Raw genomic sequence first — 21,573 nt, 5'->3', positions numbered from 1 at the left:
ATTTTGAAAAATTATGCCATGAACGTTGTTTTTTTTCAATATTTTTAAATTAGCAGTTCCGAGTGGATTTAGGTTTCATGTTACTTTCAGAGGCAGATCTCATATGTACGAGCCAGTGAGTCGTTATTCTAAAAACAGTACAGCTGCTCCTTAGGCCGTTCCGAGGCACACATTATCGTGGCTATATATACTGGCAGGGTTGCTTCTTGTAATGTGTCGCGTGTCCGTTGGATGTCTTTCAGAGCTCTTCATTGGGTGTTTCTCAAATGTTTATGTGTTTGTGTATGGCATGGTCTGTCTGCTCTCATTCACTTGTTTCGCAGAATTTGGCTTATTCTAGTGCGTATATTTCGGAAATTGACCCGTAACCTCTACATATAAAATTCTGCACGCAATTTGGCGTGGCATTTTTTATACTTCCGGTGCAGCTCGAAAACCTCCGTCCAGCCCGAAATAGAAAAATAACGATGACCGGAAAAAAACTCCCGTGACACCACGCAAAATTCCGCCCGCACGGAGAAAAAATTATACTCCGATCATTCGGAGCATAATAAACTCCCAACCCGGGGGTCGCTAGAGGACAAGCAGCATACTCCCACCTGAGAGTTATTTCCCTTTACTGTGTAGGCCAAACATTTTTTTGTGTGTGTTTCTCGATCTTTTTTGTTGGCCTGCAAGTTGAATCTCCGTATGGTAGCAACGGCAGAGTGCATGACAAGAGCCAGATGACGAAGCTTTAAGGACGACGAACGCGTACGGCCGCTAAGTACTAGACAAGTTTTGTCACTGGGTTGGCTTAAGATGGTACATAAAAAGTTGAATAGATAAAGTATAGGTCGATAGATCGGCTCGAAACACCCTAAGTAGTCAATTGAATTCTGAGATTTTACGTGGAAGAACCATGATTTCGATTATGAGGCACGCGGTCGTGGAGGACTCCGGCTTAATTTTGAGCACCAGGGGACATTCGACGTGCTTCCCCCCCCCCCCCTTCCAATTCAGGAAACACGGGCGTTTTTTTTATATTTCGTCCTCCTCGAAGTGCGGCAGTCACGGCCGGGATTTTTTCCCACAAACTCGTGCTCAGCAGCGATAGACAATAACCGCTAAGCCGCCACGGCGGGTACCTAAAGCAGTGAAAGAATGCTAATCACATTAAAACAATCCGATAACATTCTTATAATAATTTTTGAATGTTATATAACCTTGCACGGGTGCATTGAAGCAGAGAATGGTGCCGGAATGTAGATAAGGCGTGATAGTGCCCGCCTGCTGACGACGTGACAACGCCGTGACGACGACAGATTGAAGACGGCGGAACAATGACAACGGCATGAATACAAAGGACTGATCACAGTCAAAGGAAGGTACGAAATAATAACGACGGCATGAACACCGCGCCGTTTTTCTGTTTGATCTCACGTAAACGCTGCGGGGAATGCCGTAGCATGTGCTCATCAACGCGTGCTGCGCACTGCGATGCCCCTTCATGCACGCTTACGTGGATCACCTGCCCCGCCGGGCAGCCTCTGTGTGCGTTATAGTTTGCATATTATCTGGCGCTAGTTTCAACTGTCTGGTACCGGGAAATTAGTAAGACAGAAGTAGCAGCATGAGTGCAAAAGTCGAATGAACAGGCAACAAAAACTCGGCTTTGAAATACGGACCCCCCAAAATATTCACTGAGGTTTCTCGACGTCAGAAAAAAATTGTCTACATAAATTATTTTATTTCAAAATAACAGGCTTGGATATGTCTATACCCTGCACATTTGAAATTAGTCGAGAGGAGCTATAATAAATGCATCTCGTTCGTAACTTGAAAATGTACCCTCAAAATGTCTTGCAAACATACCAGTGCGTTGTGTCCGATTGTCTTGGATTGGTGGTATATATGTTGTCAACATTCCAATCAATGCGAAATGTAAGTAACGATGCGTTTGTTGAACTTGTTTTATTGGCTCAGTCCTGTTGGTGGTGCACTTTTGCAAGTTTGCTATAATTTACAAATTCGTCCATGTTCACGTCCCGTTATTCAAGTAGACGGAAGCAGATGACCCAAGTAATGCTTCTTTTAAGGCAGAGAATAAGCAAGCAATTGCGTCTTCATCTATGAAAAAAATTAGGCTCCCGCTAGTTTTGTAGCTTTCATATATAGAAAGAATATGGATTTCAATTTACGTTATGGCGGGGGAAGAAAAACAAACACCTCGATCGTTCCAGATATATGCAGTACAGAAATGATTACTGAAAAGGATCCTTGACACACCTTTTTTCCAAATATTATTTCAGCAAAGCTGCCTGACGGGACCATTTTATTTAAGTTTGAAACAACAATTTTTGTAGCATAATGTCTATAAACCTAATGTGCAAGGACAGTAACACTTTTCGTAAAACAGAATGCATCCTCGAACACAAGAATGTCCCACACTGATTTCCCGGAAGAAAAAGCGTCATTGGTAATGTTAACTTTCACCAGCTTCATTTTTTTAATTACGGAAGAAACAGGCACTGCTTTAAATGTAGCCTATTTTCGTTTTTTTTTCTCAGGTCTATTTATGTAGAATTTAGTTTCACAATTCTAATGTTCATGTACATGCCACTGCGGTTGCGCCGGAAATCAGGTAATAGGGAAGAAAAATGTCGCCTTGCAGACGAAGCACTTGCTGACAAGTTGGTGCACTTCCTGTTACTGCAATTTTCTTTTTTTATGATCAGTCGCCTGCATAACTTACCAGTTATGGTTTCGGCTATCTTAAAAACAGCGCATGTTGACGTTGCAGCCAGGACCTTGTATTTTCTTCTTAAGTCGAAAGGCAGCGGGGCTTGTTCTGTGAAAGATAAACCTTGTGGACTACTTTTTACATAACCTTTTTTTGGTGACCATTATTTATATCGAGTTTACTTAACCAGCTCCATATTTTAGGTAGTTCAAATTATTTCATTATTCTATGGTGGTTAAGTTTTTCCTCTGCACGCTTTTGAATGCAATCATTGTTAGTGAATAGCATAGACTCCAGACAACTCTCCCTCATGCTTTCATAAAAATGGAGGTACTAAAGCTGAATTCAGATTTCTGAAATGGTAATTTATAGGCAGACATACTTCAACATTCTGAAATCATCTAGTATTAGGGAGAGTGTAAAGTTAAAATAGGCCGTACTTGTTATGTATTGCGTCTGTGCAGATCCCAAGACTGGAGTCAACCTATGACCAGAATGAGTATTTTATAAGAGCACTTACTTCAAGAAGACTTTCACAAGGCCTATCTGGCGCACGCTTCATTTTATTAAAGAGTGCAAAAAACAAACAAACCACGAAAGAAATGAAGTGAGCATGTGTCAAGCGCTTGTCACACCTCCACGCGTATTTTTTGTGGTGCGTTCTTATTGCTGCGGTGATTAATCATGTCAGGCCCTTCGATTAGCCGTTTCGATATTGTTTTTATAAATGCTTGCCCAAGCGATACTGCGTGCCACACACAGTGAAAAGCGACAGTTTCTCCGAACTCCCTCCTATCGCTCTCACAGCCCGTTTGTTTAGACAAAACGGTCTTGGCTTCGCATCGGAGGTACCTTCTTTGGCTTCTGCCTTGTAGGTCATGTTCAGTAATATTGGAATCAAAGTAAAAGCTACCACAAAAATGGGCGTACATTCGCCAACACTGTTATCTTTGAACACTGTAACTTCGCGTGTAGGTCATATATAGGGTGTTTCAGCGAACACTTCCAAAATTTATTTAAGGTTGCCTGTGGCAGATCGCCCAATTCTAGTTCATGAGCCGGTCTACTCGAAGAGGCGGACATTAGTTGCACAAGAAATTGAAATGCTTAACCGAATAATTAACAAAAAATCGCTAATTAAATTTTTAAGTTATTACCTGATGGCCCATATTGCAATTCACAAATTGTAGTCGTGGAGTTCGCAAGGCGGATCCACTTGGAATTATTTCTCAGGATGACACCAGCTTCGAGATAATAATTCCCGAACTATGCAGAGATATGCATTGGCGTTCCAGTTAATTTTGTGCTTCAATGCATAAAGCGACGTTTTATTAAGAAACTAACTGGAACGCCAATGCATTTCTCCGCAAAGTTCGGGAATTAATATTTCGAAACTGGTGTCATCTCGAGAATTCGTTCCAAGTTGATCCGCCTTGCGAAGTCCACGCTTACAATTTGTAAATTGCAAGTATGGGCCATCAGGTAATTAGTTAAAAAGTAAATTAGTGAATTGTTGGTAATTATTCAATTATGCATTTCAATTCTTGTGCAAGTAATGTCCGCCTCTTCGAGAAGACCAGCGGATGAACTAGACTTGTGGTATCTGCCACAGGCAACTTTTAAGAATTTGTGAGAGTGTTCGCTGAAACACCCTGTATATATATATATGCATATATATATATGCACTATGTACCTGGTTGACGTGGTTGACGCAATGTACCTGGTTAGACCTTACATTGAGAAATTCCCCCCGTATTTGAACGCCGACGCATTGCATTCGAAACCTTAGTTACAAGCTTTGCGACAATGACTTCTACGTTTCAATAACCACGACTAGCCCGGATAGTTACGGCTGTTGTATATCACGCGGCTTGATACATCCGTACACAATGTAGAGAGTGAAATGAAAATATGATCACTGCAAGCCTTCTTTCGTAATTGATGTCGGCGAATGTATTTCAGGAAAATGCTTATAAATTAACAAGTCAGCTAAACAAAAGCGGGCATACTTTCTGTCGCGTTTATATGCCTATGGATTATAACTTCACAGCCAGGAGTGTCTAAATTAATTACTGGCTGACTTCCACTTCTCTGATCATATATAGTTCCCATACGTTTCAAGAATTTGTTATTTTAACTTCTTGCATGTCTCTATCTTCAGCCTATAACAGCACTTGAGCATTTCCTATGTTCATATGCTTTCAATATAAAGAGGGTGGTTCGTTTCGGGTATACCTCATCATCATCATCATCCTAAAATTTATGTCCACTGCAGGACGAAGGCCTCTCCCTGCCATCTCCAATTACCCCTGGCTTGCGCTAGCGTATTCCAACTTGCGCCTGCAAATTTCCTAACTTCATCATCCCATCTGGTTTTCTGCTGACCTCGACTGCGCTTCCCTTCTCTTGGTATCCATTCTGTAACCCTAATGGTCCACCGGTTATCCATCCGGCGCATTACATGGCCTGCCCAGCTCCATTTCTTCCGCCTAATGTCAACTAGAATATCGGCTATCCCTGTTTGTTCTCAGATCCACACCGCTCTATTCCTGTCTCATAACGTTAGTCATAAGATTTTTCGTTCCATCGCTCTCTGTGCGGTCCTTAACTTGTTCTCGAGCTTCTTTGTTAACCTGCAAGTTTCTGCCCCATATGTTAGCACCTGTAGAATGCAATGGTTGTACACTTTTCTTTTCAACAACAGTGGTAAGTTCCCAGTCAGGATTTGGCAATGCCTGCCGTATGCACTCCAACCCAATTTTATTCTTCTTTAAATTTCGTTCTCGTGATCAGGGTCCCCTGTGAGTAATTGACCTAGATAAACGTACTCCTTTGCATACTCTAGAGACTCTATAACCGCATATTGGTCCATTATTGCACACCAAACGAAAGTTTTAAAAACGGGCAAAACCCAAATTCTCGCTGAAGTCAGCCGTTCCATAAATAATGATATTAAATACAGGTGTTATGAAACCAATGAACGCGGCACACCTCTTGTGAGCCAGTTGTTAAGATATATTACAATATTGACCTATTGTGATATATATATATATATATATATATATATATTCGTAATAAGAAGATATAAAGATGTTATATTCCGGTTTTCAGCTAACACAGAAGCAATGATTGACCTAGATAAACGTACAATATATCCAGCACCTATGGCCATTTTGTGATTGCAAACTTGTTACTTTTCTAGTAGCCGTTTTTATTTCAATACGACAGTGGCCCATTGGATCGCACTTGCCGGACGTCAGTTACATGCAAACGACAGTAATACGCTTGGAAGCGAAATGACGCCGCGCTGACGTCGCTAGCTCTGCCTTGCAAAAAGTAGACGTGTCATTGAGAATATGTTGACCCAACTAGATTACGTTCAAAACAGCGCTATTCCACAATTTATGAATAGTTTTTTTTGCAATGGCCTATTTTGGGAACCAGTAAAGGCAGAACGACAAAAGGTAAGAAAGATAATGTATGTCAACAAGAGCCTGCAATGTACGCAAAAACATCGCACCTCCTTCGACGCATGCCCGTGTGCACAGCGTTTTGTAATTTCTTTCTTTGTTAGAAAAGCAGAAAACCAGGTAAATAATGGATCCCAAAACACGGATATATTTGTTTCTGTTTTTGGAGTAACTTGATTTCTTTTGAACGTAATTATAATGCGTGGCAATGAGCCTTGCCAGAGTTGAGTAAATCACATAGTTTGCGGACAGCTCCGTTACTTATTACATGCTTCTGTGAGTGATTTTGCTTGTTTAAGTAATTTAAGTAGCTTTGCTTATTTAAGCAGTGAGCGCCAAAAGGCTGTAACTGCTTGAGCTAATTGTTCGTACATGTTGCCGAAAATCCCGAACTTTGGGTAGCCAGACAGCAGAGCCCGCAATTTCTCCCCGATTTGCCGGCAAGACAACATACAACACCAATTTCTCCGCGGCTTTCATCTTCCAAAGTAACACCCAAATTTTAGCCACTAAATTTCAAAAATATCAAACCCTGAAACGAAGAACCCAAAACATAAATCAACAGCTGTGCATGCTTCACAGAAAGCCTAATGATGTAATAACTTGAGTGATATTGCACACAACTGTTATGTAGTTGATTTTTTTTAATGAGCCGTGACCCATCTGTTCTGAGTATCATAGTGCTATAATAAAAATACACTAATTTTTTATTATTTACAAATTGTGTGCAAAAACCTCATTTCCTGATTTTTCTTAATGCGACAGCTTTACGCGAAAATCACTCGTCGTCGGCGTTACACAAAAATTGTTTCAAAAATGGCCCTCGGCGCAAAGAGTAAAAACAGGTGAAAAAAAATGCTCGGATTCACGTGGCATTTCTCAGGGAGGTTGCTGTATACAAAGCAAATAATGCCTTTGAAAAGAAAATTTCGTAGATTTTGGTCCTGGTGGGAATGAAATCCGGCTTCGGGGGTGCGAGGCGAGAATGTTTCCCTGATACCGCGGTGGCTCCATGATTCTGGTTGACAAAAGACCTAGTGCGTGCGTTAATCAGCGCGTTCATGAACACGTTGATGCATGCAATGAGCGCATTTATGACGTTCCGAAGTCTACACCCGCTATAATGACTTTGCATTCTCATATGCAAGCAATGTAAGTGTCTCCGCCGAATGCTTTTTATCTTACCATCGAGAACCCTCAGCTTGATTTCAGTCTCTCCATTTGTCTTTTGCACCTTGAATATGATCTCAGCAGTGCTGAAATTGTAAAATAAGAAAATACGTCAGAATCCACCCCAGTGGTGCTTTGTAGGAAAAATGATATGTTTATTGCCACTGACGTGTCCCCTTCGCGCAGGCTGCAATGAGAAAAAAAAACTTTCTAGTTTAATTTCTAATCTCTTACAGCAAGATGTCTACTGCGCCGATTCCTCCGTCACTAAATTTAGCATGGCTTCAGTGATAATCGCAAATGCCATTCGAATGGCACGCCTCCGATACAATTTGTCTGAGACGCCGTGCGCATGAAACATTGCTGTTCCGTACAACGGTTACTGTTATTACATATGTTATTACATATTACATATGCAGTTCCAGCTTTGGGACATCTTAAGGCGCGTGTTATGTTCTAAATGGGATTGCGCATTTTATCCCTCAAAACCTTGTTTTCCGATATTTTAGGCGTGGGCTGGCGTCCTCTATGGTGTTTTGTCAAAACTGCACTAGCTGTTTCACAGCCAGCGGAGTTCAAACGCACAGTAAAAAAGTTTTATTTGTTCACGCGCTTAATTGGTTTCTGCTACCTGTTTCACTTTGCGTGCCCAACACCTGGGACGCTCGCACTCAATGTGCTCTGTTTTAACGTACACATGCGCTCCCCTGCTTAATGAGCGAAATGTGCGTCCTTTTGTTGCGGCATCATTTTCGTTGTTCACGGTTTCGTTTCTGCGTGCGTTCTTGTAATTTTTCTTATTTTGTTCAATAAAATGTTTTTTTTTTTCATTCAGGAAACCAGTTACGAGTGTCAGAGGATACGGCGGATAACATTCCCCAACGAATAGCCACAGGGAGCTCATCGGATATCGTCTTATCCCACAGTCACCAAAACACTGTAGTTGACCCTAGCATTTGTCACCTCTAGGCCAGATAGAGTAAACATATTATTACAAGAAAGTTGCAGTTTTCACGAAAGGCATAGCATCAATTGCAATAGCAAATTAGTTGACAGCTATACAAAGTAAGGATAGTAGTTTTATTGGTCGTATAAACTTCGTAAGAAAGGCACACTAACTAAATTAACAAGGATGGTGTCAGGCGCGCACAAGCAAAATGAACGCATCTCACTCGACGACCGCGGAAACTGGCTGTCAAAACGCTGGAAAGCGTCAGCGCAGCAGCAAGAGCGAGCGAATGGAGCTCCGCGCCGGTGCTCACATCAACGCGATCTTAGCCACAAGAGCCGCAGGGAGGGCGGACTCTGCCCCGCTGCAGATGACTTTCAAGTTATAGCTGCGCCGGCGGGCGCTCGCGGCGCAGAATGCCCCTCCCCCCCTTCCCGCCGGAGCCTTTCATCCCGCCGGCATCAGCAGCCGCAGTAAATCGCGGCCCCTCCACCTCTATAGCCTCCCTCTGGTGTGTTCTGCGCGATTGGAAGACTACGCTTCCTTCAAGCTTCCCGCCCTAGTGTGCGCGAGCCGTGACTGACGGCTGCATTGACGATGCTTTCACTCGAACATGCCACTCACTCGAGTACGGCACGTGGCGACGATTTTCTCGTTAGTGGCCTTTATACGGAACCTCTTGGCGACGGCGACGACGGCAGAATTTCGACATATAATTGCTATCCCAATGAAATGGTAGTAGGAGCGTCGGAAGGACCCAGAACAGGCCCGTTGAACTAAGGCAGGGGTGCAGGTGCAGGATGACTGGCATGGAAAGCAATAACCTCTGGGAGATGCTTGCTCGGAAGAAGAGATCAGTAAGGAGCAATTAATTAATTATGGGGTTTTACGTGCCAAAATCACGATCTGATTCTTAGGCACGCCGTAGCGGATGCTCCGGAATTATTTGGACCACCTGGGGTTCTTTAACGTACACCTAAATTTAAGTACACGGGTGTTTTCGCTTTTCGCCCCCATCGAAATGCTGCCACCGTGACGGGGATTCGATCCCGCGACCTCGTGCTCAGCCGCCCAACTCGATGACCACTGAACAGCCACAACGGGTTCAAATATATATAAAAGCAGCTGTACTAGTTCTAGCAGAGGGGGCTCTAATAATTTTTAAGGAGCGTGCAACAACTGGTAGTCATGGCGCTCAATCTTTTGTTACGTTGTTCTAATTCTGTATGCTTATGTTGTACAGAAAACGTACTTACGTTTTAGTCATTGCAGGAGGCTCACTTCTATAAAAACAGAAGATATATTTCAATGAATTTGTGCACATGACTCAGAAAAGATGACTTTCATTTATTCAATGAAAACGTTCTGACAGCTAATATTCTATGTTTTATATTTGTGCCTTTCCGAAATTGTGGGAAATTTTACTTGTCAGACATGTTTGTTTTTTATCTTTCCTATCTCTTCCAAGAACGAGGGTTGATTGTTTTCTTAGTGTGAAATAAAAAAAAAAATTCCTTTTCACCGAACCGCAAACTCTTGACTTTAAAGCCAGGCAAGTATATTTGGTTGACCTCACTATACATGGTAATGCCGAATATTGCACGTTGGCTGTTTTTGAGTCTTCGAGGCTGTGTTTTAAATAATACACGAGTTTCCAATGCACATTTTCTGATGCATACGAATATGGAACATAAATCTTTTATTTGAGAAATAAGAAGTTGCCTGCCGAAACAAGATATCCCGCTTACTGTAGTTGTCGAATGAAGTGCAGAAATTATTATATAGAAGATTGTGGCAGTGAATGCATAGTAGTTCGGGCACGCTAGTCGGTCTACAATTCAATGTTTACACATGCTCTCATTTCTTCATCCTCATTTTTGTCTGTAATTTAAATATTTAAAGAACAAACATAAGAAGCGTCTTGTCAAGACGGCCAGGTTGTAGTTTTTTTCTGAAGTGCATGATGTCTTTGTTCTATTCATGGTCAAAATTGGAGAATTTTGGTTAGTAGGTATTACCGTGCCCGTATATTACTGTAATAAAGCCTTTACATACTGTATATCTTAGAGCGAAACTCTAGTACGCCATGTTTCGCAAATTCATTCATTGCGTCGCAATGACCTTGAGCGTCGGAGCGCAAGTGTCGCAGGTGTGACGTCGCACCACGTGATCCGCTGCGGAGAGGCGTCGCAGCTGCGCTCTCACGGAACCTCGCATCTGCGGTACCACGTGACTAGGCGACAGTCTGCTTAGCCGGTGGTTGGTCGCTCAATCTCGCCATGGATGGCGCGCCGGCTGGGTCATCTGTGTGTGCGTTTCAGGGAAAGCGACAGGGTGAATTCAATCATCCAGTGGATATAGCTAGACGGCAGGCTGAGAAATCTCAAGAAAAGACAAAATTTGCTGCTGAAACACCGGAGCAAAGGGAGGCCAGCTTAGTACGTTATAGAGAAGCTTACCAAACGCAGAAGCGTGCATTACTGAAATAGTGTGTGCATAGTCTTTGCAAAAATTTAGAGGACGCTTAAGCTTTGCCTCTAAGAGTGGAACGCGATAGCATTCAAAGATCCCTGAATGCTTGTCAGGCTGCAGCTTTCCCGGCAACTGCATCTTTCTTTTTTCTCCACCTTCGCCTCGGCCTGCCGCTGCCGTTTTATGCGGCCGAGGAAGCGAGCGCCATCTGGAGGGTGTTTCTTCAAGTAGCCTACCCGGGCGCGCCGCTGCATCGACGATAGAAACGCTGGAAAGGGGTTTGTGTTTGAGTTTCCTCGTACCACAATCACGTTTTCTCATATGTTCGAATTACAGCCCACCGCTATCATGTCTGTACGTTGTGATTAAGTGGTACTTTACAATTTTTCTGATGGGTTTTACATTGAGAACTTCAATTAGCTCACTAACGCCTCTGCGCCATGCGGAGCGCCTGCGTGGTCAGGGTAGTTCGAGATTATTTTCTCCGCCACGGACCGCGGCGCACACGCCGAAACCGACGCCAACGCCTGATTTTCTAAGACACGTGGTCCTTAACGCTATCACATTAATACCAAGTCTAACAGACCTTTCGCTAGTGATAACTAGGTTTACAATAGTTAAACCTCAGCCAATTTCTTTTTTATCGTCCTTCATATTTGCTTAGCGAAGCTGATAACTGTGTGTAAGTCACAAAAAGTACATCTGTTCGTAAAATCTTAGTGTTTGTTCTTTCGTCTGTACTAAAATCTTGTACCCACTCCTGCTATGTCTCGAAATAGAGACAGTAGTATTTGTAAATAAATAAAATACAGTGAATGATTAACTGCCTCCATTGCTAATGCAACCAAAGTTTAAATCGGCACATGAAAATGAGTGCATGTGTACGTCATATAGTACGTTGGGGTTATGTGTTTGGTAGAAGGGTTTGCTTGTTTTCATGGAACATATGATAGGTTTTTCTTGCGATAGCAGTTATATGGACGCTTCAACCGGATTTATGCTGTCGGCTTCGTCGTCGCCGTCGCCGTGAGGTTCCGTATAAAGTCCAAGGGCGATAAAATCATCGCCGCGCGCCGTATGCGCGAGCGAAAGCGCGCGGGAGACACGCGCTATCACGGAGAGCGAACGCGCGGCAGAAATCAAACGCGACCGTCGCGTGAAAGGCCGTGGGGGCATGGGAGGGAGGGAGGCGGTGCGACGCTGTGCTTCGGCACCTAAGGCGTATCTTGCAACCGGGTGCAAGGGTAGCTTGCCACTTAATCTCCCACGCAAAAGCAAGAAAGCGGGAAGGCAGCGCGGGAGGGAGGGGGGGGGGGCGCAGCTTCTACTCTGCCAACAACTTCGCTCGTACTTTGCCCGACTGTTGCGGTCGCCCGCACCGTCTCTTATCTCCACACGGCTCTGACCTTTGTATGCGCTGTACATTCGCCGCTCAATTTCCGTTGAAGCCATAGACTGCACGAACCTTCGCCCGCTGCGGCGGGTGCGCTTGCTGCCAGCGTTTTGACAGTCGTTGTCTGCGGCCCACGGTGTTAGAAGTAGCTGCGGCCATTCAGTGTGATCTATTCATGTTTGCTTGTGTGCGCTGACACCACGCTTGTTAATTCAGTTAGTAAGCGAATGCGTCCAAGTTTATGCAGCCGACAAAACTACTATCCCTATTCCGAATAGCTCTCTACTAATTTGCTATCGCAATTGATGCTTCGCCTTTCGGGCGAAACTGCGACATTTTTTTGTTAGTATCTTGGCAAAATATATTTTTCTGACTAACAAGTGTATTGGCGATTTCACTGCCTTCTGATGCCATTTTCTTTTTTATTGCGATAGCAATTATATGGACACTCCAAAGCAGATTTCTTCCGTCGGCGTCGCCGTCGTCGTCGCCGTCGCCGTGAGGTTCCGTATGACGTCAATGGAGATGAAATCGTCGCCGCGCGCCGCCGAACGCTGTATGTCAGAGTGAAAGGGCGCGAGGAACGCGCGCTTTCACGGGGATTGAACCCACAGCGGAGAACAAACGCGCGTTCTGCCCCGTGCTCCCTTAAGGGCTGCAGGAGTAGGCATCTCTTTCCTCCTTTACAATCACCATATATGTAGAGCAAACACGTCTTCTTCCGACGCGCGAAACCCCGTGGGGGGGGGGGGGGGGGGGGAGGGAAGGGGGGCGACGTTTAGCTGCGGCACCAAGTGCATATTTATATCAGAGGCTCCGGCAACAGTCACCAACGCCGCACGCATTTTGTGCGAACGCTAGCGAAAGGCCGACGGCGTCGACAGCAGTTGTGCGTGTTGGCGGTGCTGCTGCATGTCCAAGTTTATACAGCTGATAAAGCTACTATCATTACTCCGTATAGCTCTCTACAAATTTGCTATCGCAATTGATGCTTCACCTTTCAGGTGAAACTGCGACCACTTTTCTAATCTCTTACAAAGCCGTTAGGATTTTCATTTGCATTACGCATTAGGTGGTTATTTTTCTTCACCATAGCAGCGTGCAATAGTTTCTTTTGGCTCGTGTGTGTTATGTATTCTTTATAATGTCGCTGCGGAGTTCTTACATTGTAAAAAGTGCTAATAGGTGCCTTGGTGCTATAAAATATGCTAGAGAATTACGCCACTGCATTGATTATATACGCACCCCTTCAGCAGCTTTTCGAATATTGTAACGTCGGAACATTTTTACATTGAAAATAAAACAATACCTAATTTATTTTTTACATGCATCCGATGTATATTATTATGCATATTCATACATATTCTTAAAGCCCCGCGTCTCTTAGGTGTATTCAGACATGACCTAATTCATTTTACTCTTGATCATTTATGTCCAATAATTCATTATGCCTAAATAAATTCCTTTATTATTCCTTACAAGCGAAAAGCATGTTTTATTTCTTCAAGTTAAGACATACTAAATGACACATAGAAACCAGCTGTTCCTTTCATTTTTTTCAATGTGTTCCATTAATATGATTGGAACATACTGAGGAAACTTTCTTTTATTGTGTTATGACCCTGTACTCAACTACTCAACTAAAACATTTACAACATATATTCACTCTGGATGCCATAATCTAAGCAGGAGCTTGGCAGTCGATTTATTAATGCATATCGATTAGGGACTCTCACCTTTTTCAATGTCGCAATGTTTAATGATGGAGGCAGAAGGCGTAGCGCATCAGAAACAGGACACAAGAGGAAGAACACAGACAACACACACGTTTAGCGCTATACCATGTTACAACCATGTTTGGCGCTATGCCATGTTTACCAACAAGCCCAACGTGCATCGTTAGGCAATGTTTAATTGCTGTTTTTTTTAATGTTGAGATACATCATTGCTATTTTGATCTATGCATACTTTACTCAACACAAATTAGGGGGACCTTTAGGTCTGCATTTTCAAGCACGTAGGACGGGAATTTATCTAACAAAATTGAACCTTTTTATTGACAAATATCAGAATAATATATAGGCATTATATATTTACACAATGGTCGCCCTACGTAGTACTTAGGAATAATGTAAAGATTGTTATTGTTCTAGAGAAATGAAAAATCTCAGCAAATTGTAAAAACTTACTCAGCATTGCTTCTGGCGTGACATGATAAAGTTTCGATAAATTCATCGCTCATAGTTCCAGAAAACGCTGACTCCATGCAACGGCACTCAGAATCAAACCATGCCGCCCTTGAAATTTTCAATAGAAGAGCTTTTTCTTTCCTTTTAAACAACTGTGATAAAAAAAATACAATAAACCTTCTTGCTATATTTCCCAATAATTGCTTTTATAGCGAAGCGGTTAGTGCGATTGTTATATGCGCGACAATGTTAAATCAAGGACTCTATGTTTTTCCCGTCGGATCAGTGCCTAAATTCGCCCTCATGGTGTCGATATTCTTGTACCGAAATGTACCTAGCACAATTAAAAGGACTGCAGAGTAAGGGTGTTGGGTTTACCTTGGGGAATTATCGATAAAATTATAGTGTAACGGAGGAAAAGAAAAAGAAAGAGTGCGCCATGGCTGAAGGAAGGTAAGGAATCTGATAATAAAGTAGTATCACAACATTTACCATTCGACAATTTACCATCGCCCAAAATACATTCGTTGACCTGGCTGCTTGTCCTTCACAATTGACCGTAATATCAAAACGAACGAAACATTATGTATAGTTGACCTATTTCTGATATATTTTTTCCAATGCTGCTCGAGACAGGGATTAGCATGTGAACTTGACAAGATAATACGAAATGGCGTGTGGCGACGAGCGACCACGTAACCGGTAATGTCTCGGCCTTCCAAAGGAGAGAATCTACCGGCGCCCGATCTCTTCGCGTAACATTTTGAATCTGTCGGAACGATAGCCCATGCCGGCGCGTGCCAGCCGCACCTGGTTCGTGTAGACGGGAGCGTCTTCGTAATTCTGATGCGACGCTGATGCTGCTGCCACTACCACGGCCGCTTGATAAAAAAAGCTGCGTGCATCGAAAACTGTTTCATCCGCCGTGGTGCACCAGCCGGGGACATAAAGCATAAAAAATCCGGGCATCGGCATGGAACATTTGTCACGACCACACTCGGAACGCCGTCACGCGTGGAAGCTCACGAGTCTCAACACCGTCTGCTAGCGCCGTTCAACCTAGCCAAGCGGTCGAGAATTCAACTACGGCCGAGACATTCTATCCCATTGCAGCCCGACTGAAGCGGCAGGCCGCACCTTTCGAGCAGCCGTGCCATTACAGAGGCCTCCCTCCTAGAGAGGAGGAAAGTTCGACAAACGATGGAAAGTCCAGGTGACGCGGCGTGTCTTGGGTGTCACGTACGGAGGCGGCGAAGATGGATGCAAGAGGGTTGCGTCGCACATTGGTGGGGCCGACGGCGAGGGTGCTTCAGTGTAGGCGGGTTTCAGATGCTCCAGGCCAAGTGCGTCTGGTAGGCCGTTGACGACGAAAGTTGTCGGACGGCGCTCGGTAACAGAATGTGGTCCGGAGTAGTGTGGCTACAAAGGCTTCCGCACGCCACAATTACGCACGAAAACGAGGGTAGCAGAGGTGAGTGCGGGAGAAACTTATAGAGACCTTGCTTCTTGCGAACGTGTAGGCATGGAGCGTATCTGACTGAAGAAACCTTGCAATTCGGCAACGTAGTCGGCAGCAGGCGATGGCTTACGTGTTTTGGTGGTGGCGGCAAAGAAATCGCATGGAAGGCGTAGGTGAGTGCCGTAGACTAGCTCAGCACAGGAGCAACCTAGGTCGCTCTTGAGTGCAGCTCTGATTCCAAATAAGGGGAGAGGCAAATTGAGAACCCACTTCTCCGGCGATTCATGCGCCATCAGGAAGGCCTTGAGATGCCGGTGAAAACGTTCGACAAGTTCATTTGACTGCGGGTGGTGAGCAGGCGCGCTAAAACCTGCCGTTCCGAGAAGGCTTAGTAGCTCGTTGAAGAGTGCCGAGTCGAACTGCCGACTGCGATCGGTGACTATTGTGGATGGGCACCCGAACCTTGCAATCCACATAGACACGAAAGCTGCTGCAACAGTGGGCGCTGAGATGTCAGATATGGGTGTAGCTTCTGGCCACCGTGTATAGCGGTCGATGCATGTCAGCATGTAGCAGTAACCTTTCAAAGGCACGTGAGGGCCGACGAGGTCCAGGTGTACGGTGCCAAAACGAGTATCCGGTGTAAGAAATGATTTGGCAGGAGGAATGGGGTCACACTGGATCTTAGAGCGTTGACACGACAAACAGCAGCCACCCCAAACGCGAACTTGCGCGTTTAGCCGAGGCCAAACGAAACGACTGGAAAGAAGCTATTGTGTCCCACCTATTCCAGGATGCGACAGGTTGTGCACGGTTTCGTATACACGTCTGCGAAGGGATGTCGAAATGTATGGTCGAGAGGTGCGGTAGAAGTGTCGCAGACGATGGACGTACCATCCGGGACGTCCATCAGGGACGTTGACGAATTCCGGAGAGCACGAAGTTCGGTGTCGTCGCGCTCTTGACTGGCAAGTAAGTCGGCATCGATGATGAAGGGTTCTGAAGTCGACGTGGAAACAGCATTGACGCGGCTCAGAACGTCGGCTGGAGCGTTGTTGTGACGGAACGCCCTTGATGTGACGGAACGTTGTTGTTAACTCGGAGGTGTAGGAAAGGTGTCGACTCTCGCGGGGCCAGTAACCGGACTCCGAACGGTTAATTGCGTGCGCAAGGGGCTTGTGGTCTGTGAAGACAGTAAATGCGCGTCCCTCGAGGAAATGGCGAAAGTGTCTGATAGCCAGGTAAACGGTGAGTAATTCACGGCAGAACACGATGTAGCGGGACTATGCAGGCTTCAATTTCTTGGAGAATAAAGGTGATTGGACGCCACGCTTCGTGGAATAAGTGCTGCAGAACGGTGCCAACAGCGGTGTTTGAAGCGACTGTCATGACAGTGGGCGCGTCTGGCTTTGGGTGTCTGAGCAGCGTGGCGTCGGCAAGGGGAGACAATCCTTGTGAAAGCGGCCGTGGCCTCTTAAGTCCACTGAAGCACTTGCTCACGCTTGCTTCCCAGCAGAGCATCTACTGGAGCCATAAGTAGTCCTCAACCGGGTATTAATCAGTTGGTGAGTGTTGTTGCTCAGGGAAGGTCTTCGCTGACGCGAATCTTGGACGGCTGTGGTCGAATGCTGTTAGCGTTGACGATGTGCACAAGGAAAGTTCCTGTTGACCGAATTCGCTCTTGGCGGCGTTTATGACAATTCCTTTACTGGGAAGGCGTGAAAACAACAACCGCAAGTGTTGAAGATGTTCTTCTGTGGAAGAGCTTGCGACGACAAGGACGTCAATGTATGCGAAAGCGAAAAGCTGTCATTGCGCGACGGAATCGATGAAACGCTGAAACAATTGGGCCACGTTCTGTAGGTTGATAGGCATGCGAACAAATTCAGAAAGACCGAAGGGTTTGGTGATGGTAGTCTTGGGAATGTCTTCTCCAGCGGCCGGTAGTTGATGATAGGTGCGAACGAGATCGGTCTTAGAAAAGATCCCCGCACCGTGCCACTCTACCGTGAAGTCCTGAATGCTCGGGAGAGGGTAGCTATCGGGAACTGTAATGTTGTTTAGTGTCCAGTAATCGTCGCATGGGCACCAATCTGTGCACCATGTTAAGAGGTGATGCCCGATTACTGGAGGAAGGGTGGGTGATGCCAAGATGCAGCATGTGTTCGAACTCCGCGCGAGCGATCTTGAGTTCGGGGTCGGAAATAGACAGGTGTGCCGGAGGTGACGATGTGATGGCACACATCATGTTGGAACGGTTGCGTCCAGCCTGGCAGACGCATCAAAGTGGAAAACTTGCCTAGGAGCGCGGCGAAAGGTACGTCCAACATGGCTGAAATCGGCGCGATCGGCGCGATCGGCGATGTACCTGGTAATGGGGTGCCAAGATCGGACAGCTGGGTAACGGAGTCGATAAGACGGCATCAGTGAACGTGGACAAGGAATCCGTAGTTGTGCAAGAAGTCTGCTCCAATGACTACACGACGGACGTCTGCCACTAGGAAAATCCAGCGGAAAGCTCGTTGAAGGCCAAGCTTTAGCTTGACGGAGCGTGACGAGAAAACTGAAAACCTGGTGCCGCTGATGGCTTGCAAAAACGACACAGGCGTCGCTTTTCGGTCGGAGTGTTGGGCGGGGATAACGCTGACGTCATCTCCTGTGTCGACTAAGAACCGTGTCCCATAACTCTATCCGTCACGTAAAAAAGGCGACTTGTGTGCAGGGCCGGACCCATCGTCGCTGTTAGAGGTCGGCCGGCCTGTTTCCCTGCCAAGCACAGGGACGCCGACAGGGATGAGCGTCGTTTCCGAAACGGCGGTGGTAGTAGCACACACCAGACGTTGTAGGTGATGTTTCGTGGTGGGTGCCTGTGCGTCTTGATTTGCTGGGACTACGACTTCGTAGGCGACGAGATGATGTGCGGTGATGTTCCGCTGCACAGATGATGCGTTCCAGGCGCTCACACAAGGATTCGAGCGGAAATGGCCCTGCTGACGAGCAGGGAAGGGTGTATTGCCAACCGAAGGCGATGTCGTCGCTGCGATGGTGGGGGTGGCTGCATCCATGACTTTGTCAGCCAACGCGGCAAGTCCGGTAAGATCTATGGTAGAAGCGTTCGCCAGGACCATCTGCAGGTTATCCGGGCGTCGTTGCAAAAATTGGGAGGATGCTTAAGCTTCGCCTTTAAGCGTGGAACGCGATAGCATTCAAAGATCCCTGACTGCTTTTCAAGCTTCCCGACAACTGCAGCTTAAGCAACCGTAATGGTTACCGAGAAACACTGATGGCGAACGCTATGCACGAAGGCGAGCTTTCTGGTAGAAGCGTGGCCTCTTGCGTGGGGCGATCCCGGAGATATTGCACAGCCGCGCCAAAAAAATCCTGAATTTTCAGGTATCCGTTTTTGTTTCGTGCTTTTAATATTTCAGTCTGAGAAGATTTAACATAAAAGACATGCGCTGTGGTGTTCTGCTTCATGGCATCTGTTTGTGAATTGTCATTCTCAATATTCAGAGGAATAGCTTTGCGAAGAATGCAACACAAGGTATGTGCAACATTAATGATGGAATGGTGTGGCATACAGAAATATATTGGAGGGCCTGCGTGGTTGGGGATGATTTTCTCGGCCGCGGGCGTCAAAGCTGACACAGACGCCGGATTCTCTGTGACACGGCGCCCTTAACGGCGTTAAAACAATTCGCGCAACAGCACGTCGTCGATGGAACTTTTGTTGTCTCCGAGCGGCTGCCCCATTCGGCGAAGAAGTTGACTAGGGCGTCAGTCGCCGAGTTCTTTAGCGGACAGAAGCTGCTGGATACGAGAACGCCGTGAAGCTGCTGTGCGCTGTAGCAGGGCTGCCTTGAGATTGTCATAGGCAGCGGTAGACAATGGGGCGTTCAAGAAATCTGCTACTTCTTCAATGGCGGCGGGTGAAAGCTCTACAACGGCGTAATGACACTTTGAGGCTTGAGAGAAGATACCAGCGACTTGAAATTGCGATTTGGCCTGCGAAACCACGCCGAGGAATGCTGGTCCCAGTACAGTGGGAGGCGGGCGGCGATGGCCGAACAGGAGCGCTCATCGCGTTCCTCGGAAGAGCTCTGGCCTTGAGCACTCGTAGCGTTGGTCTGTTCCTTGGTCGTCTATACCACAGGAGCGTATGGCAGTATCACGTCCGAGGTCACCAAACTGTGGCGACGAGCGACCACGTAGACCGGCAAAGTCTCGGCCTTCCAAGGCAGAGAAAGACCCGAGGCCCGATCACTTAGCATAGAATTTTTAATCGGTATCGGAACGCTAGCCCGTGCCGATGCGTGCCAGCCGCACCTGCCCTCGTGTAGACGCGAGCATCTACGTAATTCTTATGCGACCCTGATGCTGCTGCCGCTGCAGGTGTATATCAATTCGCTTGAACATCTTATTGAAATAGTTCACAGTCTTAGGTAATGTGCGCGAATATCAGCTATTTGAATGCGAAACGAATACGAATAGTGGGTATCCAATCGTCAAACGAGAATACTTGTATTTATAGCAGGAATCTTTATTATCTTACAATTTGGTACCACGCCTGTAGAAATTAGTGAGAGACATAGCTAACTATGAGGAACAAAGTATCAGTTTTTGATACAAGATCATTGATTGTCATTTAAAAACTGTGCGAACAGCCGCACAACTCCACATCTTAGATGCATGCAATCTTTTTTTTAAATAATCGCTGCTGCATGACTACTTTTCAAAAACGCTAAATCAACTATGAGTTCCGAATAAAGTTCATCAGTTGTGGAAACAATATCTGATGAAGGAACTGTGTGTGGCAAAGACATGTGAAAGGGCCGGTTGCGAAGAAAACACATGTATGAGTGCTCAATAGATACGCGCTTCTATGAAAGATTTACTTCTTCCATCGGCACACCCGCCTAGCAGATTGTTAGGACTCCCGAAATGCGCTGTCTGCGAGAACGGGGATCGACCTACGCAGAGACACTTGTACTTCCATGCTCGGCGATTGCAGTTCTGTACCGCGGCTGAAACTTTGTTTCAGGGGTTCACCACAATCACCGTTTTTTTTTTTTTTGTTGAAGCTCCTAATTCGTCCGTTATAGGTCAGGATGTTGCTATTACTATATTAACCGTAAAATGCACACGCCGGGATACACGGACAACAAAAATGACGGTGCCTTCGAGATGGTAAATTAAGAAAACCAAACAGTTCTTCAGAACAACTTGTAAGAATAGCACTGCGGTCGCTAATACAAATGCCGTCATCATCTTAGTGCGCGGCAAAAACGGCGCCTAAAATACGCTTTTGTGTCGTTCCACGATTATTCAACGTGCATTTGAAGCCTCCAAGCAGATTACGAAGCTCTTTCTTTTTTTAAATTTTTGGCGGCAAATTTTGCGTGGCTCGGACTTTTTTTGTGCACGCTTAGTCGTGGCAGACTCTGCTAGGTGTGCGGTTCTGTAATAAAAAAAATACAGTGACATGTGTCTTATTGAACGCGAGTATAGGCTCAAACGTATGGGTGCTATTCTTTTTTTTTTTGCGCATTGCGCGTATAATGTTTTAAGAATGTTTTGAATGTGTGTAAGTGTGGCGGTTTTTTCAAGGCCTATTCTTTATTTTGAATGTTTTGTGTCAGTTTTCCGTTTTTTATAAAGTGTAAAGTGCCATTAGGAAAGATGGTAAGGCACTGTGAGGAAAAGCGCTATCTTAATTATTTCAAGCAATTCGGTAATGCACTGTTCACAG

At 45.5% G+C, this 21,573-nt stretch overlaps 1 protein-coding gene across 2 annotated transcripts in view; it reads right to left on the bottom strand.

The window, feature by feature from the left end:
• LOC125946866 (uncharacterized) overlaps nt 1-21,573 on the bottom strand; it is a 37,419-nt gene that overhangs the window by 8,892 nt on the left and 6,954 nt on the right. Inside the window, exons 3-6 of one of the 2 annotated variants that reach the window (XM_049670977.1) lie at nt 14,366-14,517; nt 9,568-9,594; nt 7,378-7,448; nt 2,735-2,830 (exon numbers count right to left, since the gene is read on the bottom strand). In XM_049670977.1, the coding sequence (XP_049526934.1) occupies nt 2,735-2,830; nt 7,378-7,448; nt 9,568-9,594; nt 14,366-14,517 (346 nt within the window). The remainder of the gene's footprint in view (nt 1-2,734; nt 2,831-7,377; nt 7,449-9,567; nt 9,595-14,365; nt 14,518-21,573) is intronic. The other variant, XM_049670978.1, reaches the window with a different exon arrangement.

Source organism: Dermacentor silvarum, chromosome 7, assembly GCF_013339745.2.
Source record: "Dermacentor silvarum isolate Dsil-2018 chromosome 7, BIME_Dsil_1.4, whole genome shotgun sequence".
Classification (NCBI taxonomy): domain Eukaryota; kingdom Metazoa; phylum Arthropoda; class Arachnida; order Ixodida; family Ixodidae; genus Dermacentor; species Dermacentor silvarum.
The sequence above is the reverse complement of the archived record's forward strand: the minus strand, read 5'-3'. Positions and strand labels throughout refer to the sequence as shown.